The sequence below is a fragment of the Coregonus lavaretus genome, assembly GCF_964263955.1.
Source record: "Coregonus lavaretus genome assembly, chromosome: 13".
Lineage (NCBI taxonomy): Eukaryota > Metazoa > Chordata > Actinopteri > Salmoniformes > Salmonidae > Coregonus > Coregonus lavaretus.
Genome location: NC_140000.1, coordinates 15,881,599 through 15,901,380, shown reverse-complemented (window position 1 = coordinate 15,901,380; position 19,782 = coordinate 15,881,599). Strand labels below are relative to the sequence as shown.

At 42.2% G+C, this 19,782-nt stretch overlaps 1 protein-coding gene across 1 annotated transcript; it reads right to left on the bottom strand.

Moving 5' to 3' along the window:
* Positions 1-222: 222 nt before the first annotated feature.
* Positions 223-18,832, bottom strand: LOC311139475 (single-minded homolog 1-A-like; the record flags this gene model as incomplete). The annotated part of the gene is made up of 11 exons (XM_084174358.1): positions 223-983; positions 1,328-1,751; positions 2,161-2,326; positions 7,968-8,115; positions 10,219-10,325; positions 10,574-10,773; positions 11,131-11,216; positions 11,327-11,435; positions 11,787-11,876; positions 12,728-12,810; positions 18,658-18,832. 11 exons carry the CDS (start codon positions 18,830-18,832, stop codon positions 223-225), a joined length of 2,349 nt encoding a protein of 782 aa, XP_084030484.1.
* Positions 18,833-19,782: the final 950 nt, after the last annotated feature.

Below are 19,782 nucleotides of genomic sequence, written 5' to 3'. Positions count from 1 at the left end.
TGCAGAAGAGGCCGTTGAGGCTGGGCTATAGCATGGAGATTCCATGGATCCACAGTTTCTTCTTCATGTGTTTTAGTGTGCGTCCAAAATGTCACCCTATTCCCTATGTAGTGCATTACTTTTGACCAGAGCCCTATGCAGGCTCTGGTCAAAAGTAGCGTACTGTATAGGGAATAGGGTGACATTTTAGACATCCCTTTAGTGTTATTGGACGAGCGGATGTTAGCTGCCGTTGGTGATGATGACGGAGGTCCCCTTGTGTCCCGGCCCCTGCTCTGCCTGCATGCGCAGGTGTGAAGTCACGTCGTAGTGGGTAGAGCCAGCGGAGGAACAGAAGTCCCTGAGGCTCTCTGTGTCATACAGGTGCTCCAGGGCGTAGCCCGTCAGGGAGTAGGTAGCAGCTTGCTTGTCCAGATAGGGCCTCCTCGTTTGGGTTTGGGGGTGGGAAGGGTAGAGGGCCGGGGCAGGGGTAGGGGAGGAGGCTGAGCAGGGGCCTGGACAGCCAAGCTGGTGATGCAGGGGCTGGGGGAGAGGGAGAGGGGACAGGTCTGTCTGTCCGGTCTGCTGGAGGTAGTTTTTGGGCTTGGGGGGGTGGTGGTCAGACCCTGGGCTGCTGAGCCTGGAGAGAGGGGCAGGGCTTGAGGCGGGGCTGATCACCTGACCCAGCTGACCCAGGCCACGGCACAACACACTCTGTAGCACCCCCTGGGGGTAGTCGGTGGTGAAGCAGGGGCCGGGGCCCTTCGGGAGGCCGTTGGCAGGCCCTAGATGAGTGTCAGGGCCTGGGTGGAGCTTACTGCGGTGCTGCAGCCGATTCTCCTCCTCCTTGATCATCTGCTGCGTGGCTCGGATCAGGGTCTCGATCTTGCTTGGCTCCTGGGGGCTGGCCCGGAAGTAGTCTGCGCGGTAACGATCCCCTGAGTCGCTGGCGGAGCCCCCGTCTGGCGAGCTGACCACACTGTCCTGGTCCCATTGGCCACGGTCTGTAGAGGGAGGGACAGGACACTGATCTTAGAGCCAACAGGAAGCTATATCCAGGGCTAAGCAGAACTAGCAGCATGTTATCCTACAGGTTAAGTGTTAAAACTAACCTGTATTTTCTGCTGACCTCTTCCAGGTCACCATTGCAAAATAGGTTTTTAACCACAAGGTTCTTTCCTGGTTAAATAAAGGTTAAATAAAGCAGAGGTGGGAGATCTGAAGTGTGAGCAGGCTTTTGTACCAACCCGAATGAAATCTCTGTGTCTTTGTGCCTGCAACAGTGGAGTTCACCCATCTCCAGCCTCCTACAGTAATACAAGCTAAAGGGCCAGGGATAGGGACTTACTATGCAGACTGTGGATGGAGGTGATGTGGGGCACGCTGCTCTCGTATCCCTCTCCATTCTCCAGGGATGAGGTCTTGGCCAGGGGCAGCACAGAGCGGGAAGCTCCCCACCATGCCTCTCTCCCACCCTGAGGAGCACCCAGGAAGTACCTCCCTGCCTCACAGCGGCCCCGCTCGCACGTCTGGTTGTGGCCGTGTGTGTGGAGGTGGGAGTGGCTGTCGCTCGGGGTGTGGTGGTGGTGCTCCTCAGTGATTGGGAGGCTGTAGCAGAGGGGACGTGGCTCGGAGAACTGCTTGTAGGCACAGGAGGCGCCAAGCCCCTCTCCCTGCTCCAGCAGCTGAGGGGAAGCGGAGTCTGTGAGGGGAGATCCTGCCCAAGGGCTATCCTGGTCCGACTCTGACCGCTCAGCCTGGAAACCAGTGTACTGCAGAGATAGCGAAAGAGAGAGAGCGAGAGAGAGCGGGAGAGAGAGCGGGAGAGAGAGCGAGAGAAAGAGCGGGAGAGAGAGCGAGAGAGAGAGAGAGTGAGAGAGAGAGAGAGAGAGAGCGAGAGAGCGCGAGAGGGAGAGCGAGAGAGAGAGGGAGCGAGAGAGAGGGAGCGAGAGAGAGGGAGCGAGAGGGAGAGAGAGGGAGAGAGAGAGACCAAGAGAGAGAGAGAGAGAGAGCGAGAGGAAAAATATGAGTCATTACCCAGGTCATCAAGAAGTGATCAATCAGGTAGAAGCCACCGCCCATCACTGACAGATCATGCAGTATCCTGGCTCAAATAGAAAATATTTGCCTCTGTGTAGGATGTGTACAGGACCAGTGCTGTATGTTCCTGTAGAGCCTCACCTGTGTGTAGGGGGACAGTCGAGCCTTGGCCTTGGCTCGGGACACTCTGCTCCTGGGTGCTCTGCGGTTCTCAGTGAGGCTGGGGGGAGTACTGCTGAAGGGGAAGGAGGGCTTGGTGTCTGTCACCTGGTCCAGAGACAGCTGGAGTCCTTTATACTCAGTATCCCTGCAGAAACATACACATACAGTATGTACTGTAGATCATGTAGTTCCACAGGTGTTTTCCTGATTTAACTCTGTGTGTTAAGATTACATAAAGCCCCTCATTAAACAAGGCAAGGCAGCTCCACTCTTAAGACTGTTTATTCAAGTGTGGGGTGTGTGTTTGTTTATCTGGGTATTTTATTTTTTTCACTCTCAGGATGCGAATGTCCACTAACATCTGTTTGGTAATTAGAGCATGGTGTGTGTGTGTGTGTGTGTGTGTGTGTGTGTGTGTGTGTGTGTGTGTGTGTGTGTGTGTGTGTGTGTGTGTGTGTGTGTGTGTGTGTGTGTGTGTGTGTGTGTGTGTGAGTGTGAGTGTGAGTGAGTGAGTGAGTGAGTGAGTGAGTGAGTGAGTGAGAGAGAGAGGAGAGAGAGAGAGAGAGAGAGAGAGAGAGAGGTAGAGAGGCTTTTGTGTGTGTGTGTGTGTGTGTGTGTGTGTGTGTGTGTGTGTGAGTGAGTGAGTGAGTGAGTGAGTGAGTGAGTGAGTGAGTGAGTGAGTGAGTGAGTGAGTGAGTGAGTGAGTGAGTGAGTGAGTGAGTGAGTGAGGAGAGAGAGAGAGAGAGAGAGAGAGAGAGAGAGAGGTAGAGAGGCTTTTGGAAGGACTTGTTTCTCCATCAGGATTGTAACAAGGCCTTTAACAAACATACAACAGAGGGGAGGCTGTCCGTTCAAATACACATGCGATTAAGGGATATGTCTGGCTAAACCAAGCCCACAGGAACTCCATGCCAGGAGACAGTACTTGGAAATGGGAATTGATTTCTCTGTAAAGCAGGGGTGGACTGGCCATCTGGCATTTCGGGCAAATGACAGATGGGCTGGTCCATTTGTAACCGAGTGGGACTGTCCAAATAAGCATTATCTGGCTAATAATGTGGCCTCAATGAAAGAAATGGGCCGGTGTAGGGGTCTCAAGGAAGAAAATGGGCCAGTGTGTTAGAAATGCCAGGGCCGATTTCAGGTCCTAGTCCTCCCCGTATGGATTCCATTCAATATGATGAATCAAGTTGGAGAAGATGGATGGAAAAACCTGGACAGGGTTTACTCTGGCCAAACAATGATCCATCCTTCACACACACACACACACACACACACACACACACACACAAATGCACATACACAAACAGACACACACACCCCAAGCATGCACACATGCTCGCACACAGACACACATATAGGTACACGCACATACATACACACACACACACGATCTTTGATTTCGAAAACACACACAATCACAATCAAGAGATACACGTTCCATACAAACACTATCAAAAACATACAGAATAGTATTCTCATAGGATCAGGTCAGGTCACACATTTCAGCGCACAACACACCCACACACACCAACTCCTTTATGTGATAAAGTGTTCTTGTCTCTCTGTAAACACAGAGTATTGCCTAAGAAAGGTCAGGGGTCACAGTGACAGGTCCTGGCCAATAGGAAGGGACGGAATGTGGAAGGGTTATCAGTACTAGCCAATAGGACGAGGCAGAGAGGTTATCAGTACTAGTACACACAGAGGCAGTTCAACCAGAGGTGAACTCCTGTGTGCCCTACTATCTGTGTGTTAATCAGTGTAGACTAGCACACCTCTACCAGCTACTGTGTGAATCACCCACCACTACCTCTGATAACAACAATGAGAAAGGGGCCATGATAGTTCTCTGATGAACTGACTAAATCCCATGCCATTCTCTCAGAAATGTAGGGGGAAATAATGAACTCATTATTATCATTATTATTTAGCCTCAGACATGACAGGACAGGAACACTCAGCGGATGACATTGTATTGTTATTCCTCTCTTTCTCTCTCTGCTAATGAACTGAGTGACTATGAATTCACTGACTGACTGATGCTATTCTCACAGATACGTTGAGGCAAAACAACACGTTTGCATATTGTCTCATTATAGCTTAATGTCTCACACGATAAAACATCTCAACAAGATCACAAGACGGTTCTAATTGACTGTACAGTATGTGATTCAATAAAAATAAATGTTTTAAAAAAAGATCTCATGGGGGGAACGCGAAATCTCCATTCACAAATTCTAAACTCTCTACTCTTTCACCAAGCTGGCAGCCATAAACGCTCATCATCTTTATGGCCTATCAATTAAAACCTCATAAACACCGTTATGGATTTGGGGAGGGGGTAGTCTGCGGCTGCAGCAGTGCGTGTAAAGCCGTTTCCATCTTCTCTCCTCTGTACGGAGCAGCCTCTTCTGCCTCCTCTGGTTAATGGAGTGTTTTATGGGCCTAATTCATTTACTGCAACACTTTTACATCTGCAGCAATACACATTACACACAGCAGCACACCAGGAAATACTAACACTGACAGAACCAATAGAGCTTGACTCAGACTATATCTATATCTATATCTGGACTGTTTGCAGTTCAGTTGATAAAGCAAGCGCATGCCGAGTGAAAAGAGATTTGAATGTCTTTTCCAGTGGAAAACTGGGTTGAAGCAAAGTGTGTTGTTTATCAGTGCTCATGCATGACAGAGGCCCACACTAAGCTCAATACCACTGACTGAGAAAGACAGTCCACCAGACCTGGGTTCAAACTGTATTGGTTTTCTTTCTAATACTTCAGCTTGACTGGATTGAAGTTTGCCTGGCGCAATAGAGACAATGGAATATTGCCAACAGTGAAAGCCCTTCTATCTGACACCTCAGGCCAGGTTGACTCAAACACATTCAAAGTATTAGGAAGAAAAAAAAATGTTTTGAACCCATGCCTGACTGAGACAGTTGACACAGTCTGCAGACAGACAGATGGACATGTTGTTCATTCCACAGACAGCCTGCCAAGTGACTTTCCCTTCCTGGGTGAGGGTACCAAAAGTAACAGCCAAGTCCATAGACATGAATAAGCTTTAGTAAACCTGATAACTCAATGACCTCAACACACAGACACCCAATCTACTCAACACAATAACTATTCTACACACAGACACCCACACTACTCAACACAATAACTATTCTACACACAGACACCCACACTACTCAACACAATAACTATGCTACACACAGACATCCACACTACTACACATCATAACTATTCTACAGCAGAAGAAAGTGACAGTAAACAACTTTCAGTTTTTCATGAAATGATTATTCTAAATTGAATAGTGATAGAACGCTGCAGCCTTCCTGTCAGCTACTGTAACATCTCACCCTAATAGAGAAAATAAACTAACAGAACATTTCATCCTAAAATCTACACAACAACAAAAAGCACAGTTGACAGGCTTTGACCAGATGAAAATACACCATTCCGCTACACTATAAATGACCTCACCAAATAAATAGACTTTTCCTTTTTACAATCCTGTCAAAACTTACCTTCAACAAACACCTCATCCACTACACTTAAGTCATTTATGCAAATGAACCAAAAAACGTTTCTTTTTAATCTAAAAATATATACAGCACCAGTCAAAAGATTGGACACACCTACTCATTCTAGGGTTTTTCTTTATTTGTGCTATTTTCTACATTGTAGAATAATAGTGAAGACATCAAAACTATGAAATAACACATATGGAATCATATAGTAACCAAAAAAAGTGTTCAACAAATCAAAATATATTTCACATTTGAGATTCTTCAAAGTAGCCACCCTTCCCAATGCTGGAATGCATTTCAATGAACAGGTGTGCCTTATTAAAAGTTAATTTGTGGGATTTCTTTCCTTCTTAATGCGTTTGAGCCAATCAGTTGTGTTGTGACAACATAGGGTTGGTATACAGAAGATAGCCCTATTTGGTAAAAGATCAAGTCCATATTATGGCAAGAACAGCTCAAATAAGCAAAGAGAAACAACAGTCCATCATTACTTTAAAACATTTCAAGAACTTTGAAAGTTTCTTCAAGTGCAGTCGCAAAACCATCAAGCTCTATGATGAAACTGGCTCTCATGAGGACCGTCACAGGAAAGGAGTACCGCTGCTGCAGAGGATAAGTTCATTAGAGTTACCAGCCTCAGAAATTGCAGCCCAAATAAATGCTTCACAGAGTTCAAGTAACAGCCACATCTCAACATCAACTTTTCAGAGGAGACTGTGTGAATCAGGCCTTCATGGTCGAATTGCTGCAACGAAACCACTACTAAAGGACACCAATAAGAAGAAGAGACGTGCTTGGGCCAAGAAACACGACCAATGGACATTAGAGCGGTGGAAATCTGTCCTTTGGTCTGATTAGTCCAAATGTGAGATTTCTGGTTCCAACCGCCGTGTCTTTGTGAGACGCTGAGTAGGTGAACGGATGATCTCCGCATGTGTGGTTCCCACCGTGAAGCATGGAGGAGGTGTGATGGTGTGGGGGTGCTTGCTGGTGACACTGTCTGTGATTTATTTAGAATTCAAGGCACACTTAACCAGCATGGCTACCACAGCATTCTTCAGCGATACGCCATCCCATCTGGTTTGCACTTAGTGGGACTATCATTTGTTTTTCAACAGGACAATGACCCAACACACCTCCAGGCTGTGTAAGGGCTATTTGACCAAGAAGGAGAGTGATGGAGTGCTGCATCAGATGACCTGGCCTCCACAATCACCTGACCTCAACCCAATTGAGATGGTTTGGGATGAGTTGGACCGCAGAGTGAAGGAAAAGCAGTCAACAAGTGCTCAGCATGTGGGAACTTCTTCAAGACTGTTGGAAAAGCATTCCAGGTGAAGCTGCTTGAGAGAATGCCAAGAGTGTGCAAAGCTGTCATCAAGGCAAAGGGTGGCTACTTTGAAGAATCTCAAATATCAAATGTATTTTGATTTGTTTAACACTTTTTTGGTTACTACATGATTCCATATGTGTTATTTCATAGTTTTGATGTCTTCACTATTATTCTACAATGTAGAAAATAGTTTTTTTTAAATAAAGAAAAACCCTGGCATGAGTAAGTGTGTCCAAGCTTTTGACTGTTTTTTAAAATTTCTTATTAACTTCTCGTTAATTGCTTTGCAGTGATGGCTTGTGTAAACATCGGGTGCCAATACTCATTATCTTATCAGAGAGGGAAACGACAGCTAAGCAGAACTACAAAGAAATGTGTGTGTATGTTTGTGTGTGTGTGTGTGTGTGTGTGTGTGTGTGTGTGTGTGTGTGTGTGTGTGTGTGTGTGTGTGTGTGTGTGTGTGTGTGTGTGTGTGTGTGTGTGTGTGTGTGTGTGGTGCTGTGTAAAAATCTGAACAGGCTCAGGCCTGGCCGGACACTCCCAGAGCCAGGAATCACATCAGACCAAACAAATCAAGGACAGATGTGACTGCTGATCTCTCTCTGCGGTGCCATGCTTCCCGCTAGGAGATATAATCATCCACTGAAGAAATACCAGACACATTAGAGCTACAGCACCATTCTTTCCACTGAAAGAGTCCACGCCTTTGATAAGGATGTACCACAGACTTATTGGTGATGTACAGACAAAGCAAAAGGGTAGGATATAGGCACAGTGGGACTAGCACACAGATTATGAGCCACTGATGTACTGTTAGTCCTGTGTGTCATCCGCCAAGGACCACATAAGAAATAAGGGTTGTACAATGCTTTCATGTGTTATCCTCTGGGGTTTTACAGAGGTACCTACGTGAGGACGTAGTTGACACTGACGATACAGTGGGGTCTGGAGGAACGGCTGTTGTGTACGATGGTGGCATAGCTCTGGACCCAGACCCAGCCACCCTGCTTAGCCAGGAACCTATAGTACTTAGTGGTCACTTGGCCTTTTACCAGCACTGGAGGGAGAGAGGGAGAGAGGGGGAGAGAGGGAGAGAGGGGGAGAGAGAGAGAGAGAGAGAGAGAGAGAGAGAGAGAGAGAGAGAGAGAGAGAGAGAGAGAGAGAGAGAGAGAGAGAGAGAGAGAGAGAGAGAGAGAGAGAGAGAGAGGAGAAATAGAGGGAGAAAGAGAGAGAGAGAGAGAGAGAGAGAGAGAGAGAGAGAGAGAGAGAGAGAGAGAGAGAGAGAGAGAGAGAGAGAGAGAGAGAGAGAGAGAGAAAGAGAGAGAGAGAGTTAGAGGGAAACTGAAATTCTTGTTCATATCATTGTTCCAAAAATAATTAATCATTAATTAGTGGTCATGTATAACATAATTGGATGATATGATTGTAGTGCAACATGGATGTCGTTCTAAGTAGAACAGGTTATTGCAATTACTCTGTCATACACAAAATATATTAGAACTGATAAGACATAATTAAAATATATCATATTTTTTGGGTCAGATAATAATTTAGCCTCTGGTGATGTGAAACCATAATATCAATCAGATGGTTCAACAAAAAAATGCACATTGTTTCAGGTGATGTAAAGCAATTATTAAAGTACAATTACAGTGCATTCAGAAAGTATTCAGACCTGTTGACTTTTTTCACATTTTGTTATGTTACAGCCTTATTCTAAAATGGATTAAATAAAATAAAAATCCTCAGAAATCTACACACAATACCCCATAATGACAAAGCGAAAACAGGTTTAGAATTTTTGAGAATATAAGGTCCCACAGTTGACAGTGCATGTCAGAGCAAAAACCAAGCCATGAGGTTAAAATAATTGTCCGTAGAGGTCCAAGACAGGATTGTGTCGAGGCACAGATCTGGGAAAGGGTACCAAAACATTTCTGCAGCATTGAAGGTCCCCAAGAACACAGTGGCCTCCCTCATTCTTAAATGGAAGAAGTTTGGAACCACCAAGACTCTTTCTAGAGATGGCCGCCTGGCCAAACTGAGCAATCGGGGGAGAAGGGCCTTGGTCAGGGAGGTGACCAAGAACCCTATGGTCACTCTGAGAGAGCTCCAGAGTTCCTCTGTGGAGATGGGAGATCCTTCCAGAAGGACAACCATCTCTGCAGCACTCCACAAATCAGGCCTTTATTGTAGAGTGGCCAGACGGAAGCCACTCCTCTGTAAAAGGCACATGACAGCCCGCTTGGAGTTTCCCAAAAGGCACCTAAAGACCCTCAGACCATGAGAAACAAGATTCTCTGGTCTGATGAAACCAAGATTGAACTCTTTGGCCTGAATGCCAAGCGTCACTTCTGGAGGAAACATGGCACCATCCCTAAGGTGAAGCATGGTGGTGGCAGCATCATGCTGTGGGGATGTTTTTCAGCGGCAGGGACTGGGAGACTAGTCAGGATCTGCTCTAGAGCGCACAGGACCTCAGACTGGGGTGAAGGTTTACCTTCCAACAGGACAATGACCCTAAGCACTCAGCCAAGACTATGCAGGAGTGGCTTTGTGACAAGTCTCTGAATGTCCTTGAGTGGCCCAGGTAGAGCCCAGACTTGAACCCGATCGAACATCTCTGGAGAGACCTGAAAATAACTGTGCAGCGACGCTCCCCATCCAACCTGACATAGCTTGAGAGGATCTACAGAGAAGAATGGGAGAAACTCCCCAAATACAGGTGTGCCAAGCTTGTAGCGTCATACCCAACATGACTCAAGGCTGCAATCACTGCCAAAGGTGTTTCAACAAAGTACTGAGTAAAGGGTCTGAATACTGTGATATTTTATTTTTTTATTTTTAATACATTTGCAAAAATGTATAAAAACCTGTTTTTGCTTTGTCATTATGGGGTATTGTGTGTAGTTTGATGAGGGGAAAAAAACAATTTAATCAATTTTAGAATAAGGCTGTAACGTAACAAAATGAATACTTTCCGAATGCACTGGAAGTGCATTAGATATCTGTGTAAAATTCAGTACAGACAGTGGTGTTAGTTATGACTTTTGTTAATATTACTATTGCCACTACACTGTTAATATATCACAGATAGAAAATTCTAGTGCTGAGGACTTGTAGATAGTAACTGTAGGAGGGCAAAACAAACCTAACTCACACAAGTGGTGTGCACATCTGAGGTGGAAGGAGTCACAGCTATGGACATGGTGATAGAGGGTCTTCTCTATAAGATCCTGGGGCTCATAGCCTGTCAGCTCAGCTACCCTGGGACATACACAATATTAAATACACACACTCAGAATTACAGATACATATGCATACAGAATGTATCCTATTTTCCGCGTCTTCCAAATTATTTCAGATGTGTATGACTACTCAAGCATCTGTGTAGTGTTTATGAAGACGTTATGAATGCTCTACAAAGCCTTTATAAGTTGTTTCAAGTGGAACCTTAAGGATTTGGGACCACTAAGCATCTCCAGTGTGTGAGTGGCGTTTAGTACTGTATTTACCTGGAGTCGAGGAAGATGAGCTTCATATCCAGGCTGGCTCTGAACATGAACATGTTGCTGTGTAGTTTGATTTCAGTGACAGCGCTAGGGGGTAGAGAGTGGCCCACTGCCACCAAGCCCACGTTCTGGTAGCAGCCATCAAATGGAGACATGTCCAGGCTGTACTGACGGATCTTTAGGTACCCGCTGCAGTGGATCACCTGACAGAATTGTTCACACAAATATGTATGTAGGCCTACAATATATAAGAATACACATATGGAAATATGCATTCAACCAGTTTAGAGGTACTGGAAGAGATTTGTATTATTATGGACTGCATGGGAATGGAGAGTTTCTAGCAGAGCTAAAACTACAGTTTGATGGATTTATCAGAAACCAACAGCAGTTTGGCAGAAAAGTTGAAAATGTAGGTTTCAATTATAACGACCATGTTCCCAAACGACCATGTTCCCAACTATCAACAATTCAGTCACACCATCAATACGAACTGGAATGACTGACTATATAATCAAACAACTTCGACATAGAGAAACATAGCAGCAACACAGGCATACCTTGTATCCACCACATGTCAGACCAGCATTTCTTTTCGCGAGGACGCATTTCATTCTCATGAAGAACGAACGTTCCATTTCATATTCTTCAAAGACAGACAGAGAAAACGCAATCAAAGACGATCATATAATGTAAATACCATGACACATGATTCAGTGCTCTGTCAGGCGCCATAGCATACACAGGCTACCATACCTTGGACAAAGTGCGAGTGGCATGGCTGGTGAGCTGTTAGCACCGCGGTCATTTCGTCGTGGTCAGCGGGGTGGATGTACTCGTAAATACTATTTCCCGTCAGCTCTACCTGTTAAAATACACGTTTAGTCATTTGTATTTGTATTTATTAGGGATCCCCATTAGCTGCTGCTAATCCAAACATATTAAAGCACTTGCATTACATATAAAACAAAATATAAAACAGTACATCATATGACATTATTACACCACTACCTATCTACAATACAAAATGTTTAATACCACCATACAACAATATCACAATGTGTGCGTATGCATGTGTCATTGCTTTCAAGGAACGTGAAACATAGGACTATAGGCTATGTCTACTGTAGCACAAAGCACAAGGATCGATTTAAATCGAATGCAAAATAAAGGAATCAATTTAATCGAAATAAAGACGCATTGTGTAGCAGCCTACCTGTGATAGGCCCAAATGGACCGATGCTGTTTCAGATATGTACATTATTTTCCCGTCAGGAGCAACCACAAAAATGAACCCGTCCAACGTCTGAAAAATACATTTAATGTATATATTAATTAGGTCCTATGTAGACAAAATGTGCGTAGACCTTGGTCTAGCTAGGCCTACATATTCATGCTACTATACAGGTTATTAGATCATTTAATCTATCATATTAATATTCAATCAATCTGTTGTCAATACAAAATAAGGAAAACTCATCAAATTAATATCGGAGACGCGTCCATGACAGCATCTTAGCATAGTGGTGTGTATTTTATTTTATCGGTTGACTGTATCAAAAAGGTTGCTACCAATTAGTATAATAATAACAACAACAATACAATTGACTTCAATGTACCCAAATTAATTAGCTTGAAATTATGAATTATCTTGAAATTATCAATAGAAACACACTAATAACGCCTGCATACTTATTAATATCATTATCATCATTATTATAGTCTAGCACTTCCACTATACTATAACATGGTACTTTTGCTGTGTTGCATTTAGTGTTGTTACGATCATGTAGGAACCCCTGTTAACTAGAGACTCATGCAGGAGAGAAGAGAGGCGCAGCGCGTGACTATGAATGCGTTGAAGTTATTTCCAGATTTATATCCACAAGAATGAGAGCAGCAGGAGGGTGGCGGCGGGAGGACGAAAATCACTCTCCCTTTAAAATATGGATAACGGGGTGACAACTGCTGCTGTCACGTGGGATAATGATAATGATAATAATAATAATACAATAATAATAAGTCATGTGTACAGAATTTACAATAATAAAAACACGTTTACCATTCGACATTTTTTTACATTTCAATTATATTCCAAAGATAAAAACGGCGTTCATAATTCAAATAAGTCTGCACCTGTAGGATATGTGATCCCACCTGTAAAAGATGTGATCCCATCTCTCTCCCGACATTATCCAGAGATCTGGTCCGACTCACGTGGCCCCAGGACTCTCCCAGACCTGCAACACACATGGGAAAATAAGTGAATATCCATGTGTATTTTAATGTATATAAGTTACAATAAAAGCGACATAATTATTTTTTATTTATTTTATGTAATTTAGCAGACGCTCTTATCCAGAGCGACTTACAGGAGCAATTAGGGTTAAGTGCCTTGCTCAAGGGCACATCGACAGATTTTTCACCTAGTCGGCTCGGGGATTAGAACCAGCGACCTTTCGGTTACTGGCACAACGCTCTTAACCACTAAGCTACCTGCCGCCCCATAATACTCATCATCATCATCATCATCATCATCATCATAATAACCATACATCATAATAATCATCTTACATAGGCTTAATATTCTTATTGAGTGGATGCCTTTGAGATGAATTATATATTTTTCGACGTTAATGTGTAAGTCTAATAATATGTCAATCAGCGTTAAAATCAATGATAGCCCTATCATAATAATATTCACACTTGAAATAAATATAATGTTTAGGCCTATATAAAAACGTAATATTATTCGTTCAGTTGAGTACACCTGATTTCACAGCGAACGAACATATTTTCGCAATGAATGGACTGTAAACAGATTGGCAAGACATTGGACATGTAAATCTCCTCCACCGCACACCAGAAGCAACCAACAAAACTCGATAAAGCAAATAAGAGTTGCTGTCCCTGGTAATCCACCGCGCAATCCCGAATGAAATGCAAATTCCGCACGAAAACAAACACGCGCCATGCAAAGATCACGACAAAAAAACGTTTCGCATTTTAATATTAACCAAAAATACGCTTCACGTTTACACAACTGAAACAACCAAATTACTCCTTAACCACATCTCAAAAACGCAGCCTCTTCACTACAGGAGCTGGACCATGCAGCGTCATATGGAAAAACATATATTATGCAGTAGATAATGATTTAATCTAAATCTCCTAACCTTTAGCATGTCATATCATTCTAATAAATGAATGACCATAACCGATAGGCCTAGGCCTACTGGTGATAATGTGGAAGCTTGCTGGGGGGAAAAAAACTTGAATCATGCTAGGACCGTTTTTTGTGTGTCAATACGTCAGGTTTTAAGCTAATTACAATTAAGCAGGGCCATAGGTGGGTTTCCACTAGGTACCAAAGCCAAAGTAAAAACTGGCTATATCGTAAAAATTTATGAAAAAATAAATTAGCTTTTTTGGTCTTAATTTATGGTTAGGGTTAGGCCTAAATTTAGCATTGTGGTTAAGATTAGGGTTAGGTTTAAAATCACATTTTTAAAGAAAATAAATTGTTCAAATAGGCTGTGGTAACTAGTGATGACCCCATAGGTGGGACTGTCTGTTCCTCTGAGCGCCGTGGTAAGCTGTGTGGGAGCTCGAGCTGGGGCCTTTAGGTTCTCGCACTTGACCTACCGCAGGGAATTAAGCTCTCTTCGACATCAACGCGCGCTTAAGATAATCACTAAATTGGGCATTACATTCAGCAATAGGATCTAAAGATACTCCCGCGACATGAAGTGGTCCAAACTAAACAAAAGTAGGCCTACATTTCAAACAAAAGAGGTGTTAGTGAAAACTCAAAGATTAGTCTGGAGAGCCCTGTCCTGAAAGAGTGTTCAATTGCTCGCATGCCGGGTTAGAAAATTGTATTCGTCTCCTATAAAATTGCAGTTGGAAAAGCTCCCAGTTTCTCTGAGCTCAACTTGTTATTTTGCTCACGTGCGCGTCCACAACAGATTTAGATTATTATTTACATGGGCCTAAGCTCTTAGAAGAAGCATAACATGTTTTGTAGGCCTACACACAAATATATCGTGTCCCATTAATTGTGCAGGTTTCAACAAGGTAAAGGAATATAAAAAGCATTAAAAGCCTTCCAAGAAATGGGCTAGGCCTAATAATGTCCTATTTTGTAATTATGATTTTAATATTGCCTTTTTGTGTCAGCAACGCCTGACAAGCCAGTCACATCAATCAATCAATCAATCAATTTTATTTTATATAGCCCTTCATACATCAGCTAATATCTCGAAGTGCTGTACAGAAACCCAGCCTAAAACCCCAAACAGCTAGTAATGCAGGTGTAGAAGCACGGTGGCTAGGAAATGACTTGCTGTTATGGTTATTTATTGTCAAACCATTGTGTTGAACCAAATAAAATGTGAGGTGGCCCAAATACGTATTTTATGTCTGTTTGTGTTTCCGACAGCCGCGGGAAGACTTCAACACGTCTCTCCCGCTCTCTTTCTGATATGACTTGTAATTCAACTCCGCCGGACAACATGGGGTGGACAAAGGTTATTGACCGCTCGCTGTCAATAACGGCCATAAAACAATCTCACCTCCATACATTTTCATATCAACTTTTACTGGCGAATACTCGGAACATTTTCTTTGCAATAAACGCTGTCACATTCCCGGGCCTGTTTCGACACTGTGTTTTGTGTTCCAATGCGATTTGCTTTGCCCTCCTCGCCCCAGTGTGTGTGTGTGTGTGTGTGTGTGTGTGTGTGTGTGTGTGTGTGTGTGTGTGTGTGTGTGTGCATGTGTTTGGACAGAACTTTAAAACAGCAGAGGCTATTTAATGAGGAAAGCACATGGCTCGCAATACGGATCGTAAAACGCATCAGTGACAAGACCCTCCTAAACTGAGTATACAGAAGACTCCCCCATACAGCCAATATCCCCTCCTCCCTGTGAGACTGTAGCTTCAATTATTCATCAGTCTATTTTACCATATGCTAGTGTTCGGAAACGTCCGCGTACTTTGTTTCCTTATCAAGTGTGGAAACGGTGAGCTGTAGCCTAATAAAAACGAATTAAGGCTAGGCGTGTCATAATTTCCCCATCATTCCATTCACCCAGACAAACGGTGACTGAAATGAGCTTCTGGTGTACATAGGCTACTAACAGTAGAGACTATTTCTGGTTTACATTTTTTCTACTCTCCTCTTTTATCAATATTAAAGAGTAGGCAGGCCTATCTATAACGAGCTTCAGTTGATAGCCTATAGCCTACACTATAACGGAAAACTGATATTGTTGGTATTATCGACAGTAAAAATAATAATTTCAAAACGTATCTTTGGAGCGCCAAAAACCTTTTGACCACTAGTGGGTGCATGGTAGGCCTATTGTTGTTTCTGGCTCATTAACACATTTTGAGGCGTGCCTTGTTGCAGCCGTGAGTAAGAATGCTGTAGCAATTTAACTTCTATGTGGTTATCATGGCTCATCAATTTAAAAAATATAGGGGACAGATTGGAGTGGCCAGATCTTTGAGATTTTCACTAGATGTAATCGAAAGTAGGGTCCTTTGGAGAAAGTATTGTTGACATATATTTTACATTTGTATCTTAAAGCATTATTAAGAAATAATTAATTTAAGTTGGAATATTTATGACATTTTGGCCTTACCCAGTCCTTTAAGACTCCATAATGTTTCATCTATAGGTGCTACAAAGCAAAGATTGGTATCATATGAAGCTTTAAATCTTGCTTTGTGAAATTAGCAGTATTTGTAATAAAACATAACTTACATAAATGTAATAATTTTGAAAAATATAAACATGCACATTGAAAATATAGGCTACCATTTTGTATTTGCTGAACATAATATAGTCTACAGGCTATCAAAGTTCCAGAGTGGGATCTCTGCTACTTTTAGAGTAATTATCCAATTTGTAAGCATTACCAAAAGAGTGAATGTGAAATTGGATTCAAAATGGTAGCCCTCTGCTGATGATTTGCAGGATGTGCAATGATGCAAGTAAAAGGAGGGCTGTGATTGGATACATTGCCTACTATGTCAATTTCTCTGTATAAAATGGGCCATAACTTTAAAACTAGCAGAGATCCCACTCTGGAACTTTGATATGCCTGTAGAGTAGGTATACCTATATTATGTTAAAACATAGGCCTATATTGAAAAAATCGCCAAATCACTTTTTTCAATAGTCATAGGTTAATGTAAGAAAATTGTTATTGAAATCAAAATACTACTAATATCACAGAGCAAGTGGTAAAGCTTCATATGACACCAATTTGTGATTTGTAGCACCTACAGATAAAACATTATAGAGTCTTAAAGGAGGCCTGGGGAAGGCGAAAACGTAACAAATATTCGAAATTCAAGTCTTTATTTCTCGATTATGCATTAAGATACAAATGTCAAATATATGTAAACAATTCTTCCTCCAAAGGACCCTTCTATGGATTACATTTCGTGAAAATCACCAATATAAATTTGTGAAGAATCACCCAATATGAAGTAGGTGTATAGTGTTGGCCAGATATGTGCCACTTGAACAACTCAGTAAAACACTGCTGAAGATAAAATAAATTACAGACGAGATATGATACTTGTCACAACAAGGTCATAACAACCAAACACTTGTGCTTATGGAATTTGTAAATTAGACTTTAGATGAAATATGTTCAGTAGGCCTATTACGTGCAGTGTTCCACTTCTTATACTGACTGCATGAACATTATTGATAGGCTAATATCTACGGGTACGCCCAAGTCGTCTGTGCATGCGATGAATCATTGATCACCTGCAACGTCATACATAGGTTAGGCCTACAGGCCTAAAAACAACATTCGACACATAGGGGGAATCGATCCTAAGCTAAATCCACAATCCATATACTCTCGTGCGTTTTTTTGTGTGTGTTTCTTTACAGCCTGAGCTTGAGAAGTAGCTTCTCCTCTTTGCCTCAGTGTTACAAGGGCACCCATATGTTCGTAGGGTTCAGACAGCTAGTCACACGGACGACGGTAATTGGCGCGACTCTGTAGCGGTCACGCAGAACAGGGGCCCATTGAGACCGCGGGGAGAAGGAGGCAAATGACGGCTAATCGTCTTCCAGGGACATCATGCTCGCCTGACTCTGAAAGGGGACTACACGTGTATAAATCTAAAAAGACACACAGTGTATTCTTCACAGACAAAGAGGTGTGCACAATGGTCAGTTATATATTTATGCACGCACCTACTTATTTCACCGGCCATCGTGTGCATAAAGTTGCCATCTTTAGGCTACTTGGAAAAACATTATGGTAGATTCTGATAGAATAAATTCCAATGAAAAACAACATTTTCTAGTCCTAGTTAATAATATTGCCACAATTTCATGGACATAATTTAAGAGCCTCAATGCGAAAAGGCCTACAAAAGTTATCTTGAGTCCATATGGCATTTTTACTACATCTCTGACTGCCGATATTTGAATATATTTAACCAACTAAAATGCAGAACTATTCCATATATCAGTATGGGAAACAACATAGATAAATAATAGTATTCCCTTCACATGCAACAGTGCCGAGATTATTTAATGGAATTGAATTGGACCTAACGAGTAATGTTATGCAACATATAGCTTAAATTAGATGCATGTAGTTCTACATCTCTCCCATAACGTAAACACAATAATGACTGTAGTCTAATTGATTCCCCAATGATTCGTGTAAATGAGGAGAAGTGGCAGCACAGGTGTTTAGCAGAATGAGAGCGGAATTAAAACGTTAATAACATGGTTCATCATTATAATACATTATTATAATATAACACATTACACATGTGTATCAATTAAATGACCAGGCATTAAAGTTATTTGATAATATGTGGCAACATTTGGAATTATGATTTGAATTATTAGTATTTCAGAAGAACATGAATATCTAGCATCAAAATAAAAACACAAAGTATAACTTGTAACACAAATACAATATTAAACACACCAATAACACTTATGATAACATCAATATAAACGTTGGTTGTTATAATAGCCTAATAATAATAATAATAATAAAAAAACATAACTTTTTATATAATAATATAATAATCTTACCTTCAGGAAAAACTATTCTCATTTTCAAGTAACTTGTTGTGAGTCGAATAATTGAAGCTTTATCAAGCTGAGACGTGATGGCAGAAGGCAAAGGCAATAGTTTGGCCAGCTCATAGAATTCACTATTTTCCTTTTCCCGTCGAGTCCGGGCAGCATTTTTCGATTTTTCTTTCATTTTCAAATAATTATATTATATCGAACTTGGTGTGAATTCACCCAACAATAAAAGTCAGTCAATATACAGTTCTCAATTCTAGATCATTTTACTACTTTGCCACCCATGCATTGTGTTTTACGCGCTGGCTCTTCAAATGCACGAACTGTATTTCTCGGGCACGGATACCTTGAGTGGTGCGTCAAGATAACGCGGTAGTTGCTCGGTTCTCCTTCCAGACTAAATCCAGAAATAAAAGATTAACATTCCCATGTTACTTCCAGGATAGATTAGGCTGGCGACGAAGGATCTGAGTATCCTGTATATTATGAGGAGTGATCAGACATAGCTCCAGATTCACTGTACATGACATCCATTTGGGCCCAACATCTCTGTGAGGAGTTCAGGTCCTTCACACCGTTGCCGAAGACATCATGTCCCTTTGAAAAAACAAACAATATGCGCGTATACATTAACACTTTGAACCTAATATTGTTCAAGTAGAAATAGGCCTACTGATGTAAAATGGTAATTTGCACACGTTCAATTGACCAGATAGGCCTATGTAAAATGTGAACATCACACTTGTGGTGACCATTGATTGCAATGCGCATTACGCACCAATTAGGTTGGCTTACTAAACTTTAGTAATTAGACTAGAGACAGAGGACCAATACCCACAATCTCATTTTAGTAGTCTATAATGATTGAATCTTCGTTTCAAGGCAGTGTCAGATACAGTATGGAAACATGCTATATTATCAACCTACCTCCGAGCGCGGATACAACCAACCCCAACTTTATTTTTCCAGAAGTCTGCAGCAATGTTACCTCTTCTCACTTCTAATGTTCTCATGTCCTAGTTTCCCCGAACATCCTCAGCAGAACTTAATCTACGACAGCAGAGACACACTAGACTTCCTTCACCTCTGCTACCTCTGCTTTAGGGATGGGAGTGTATCAAAAATAGT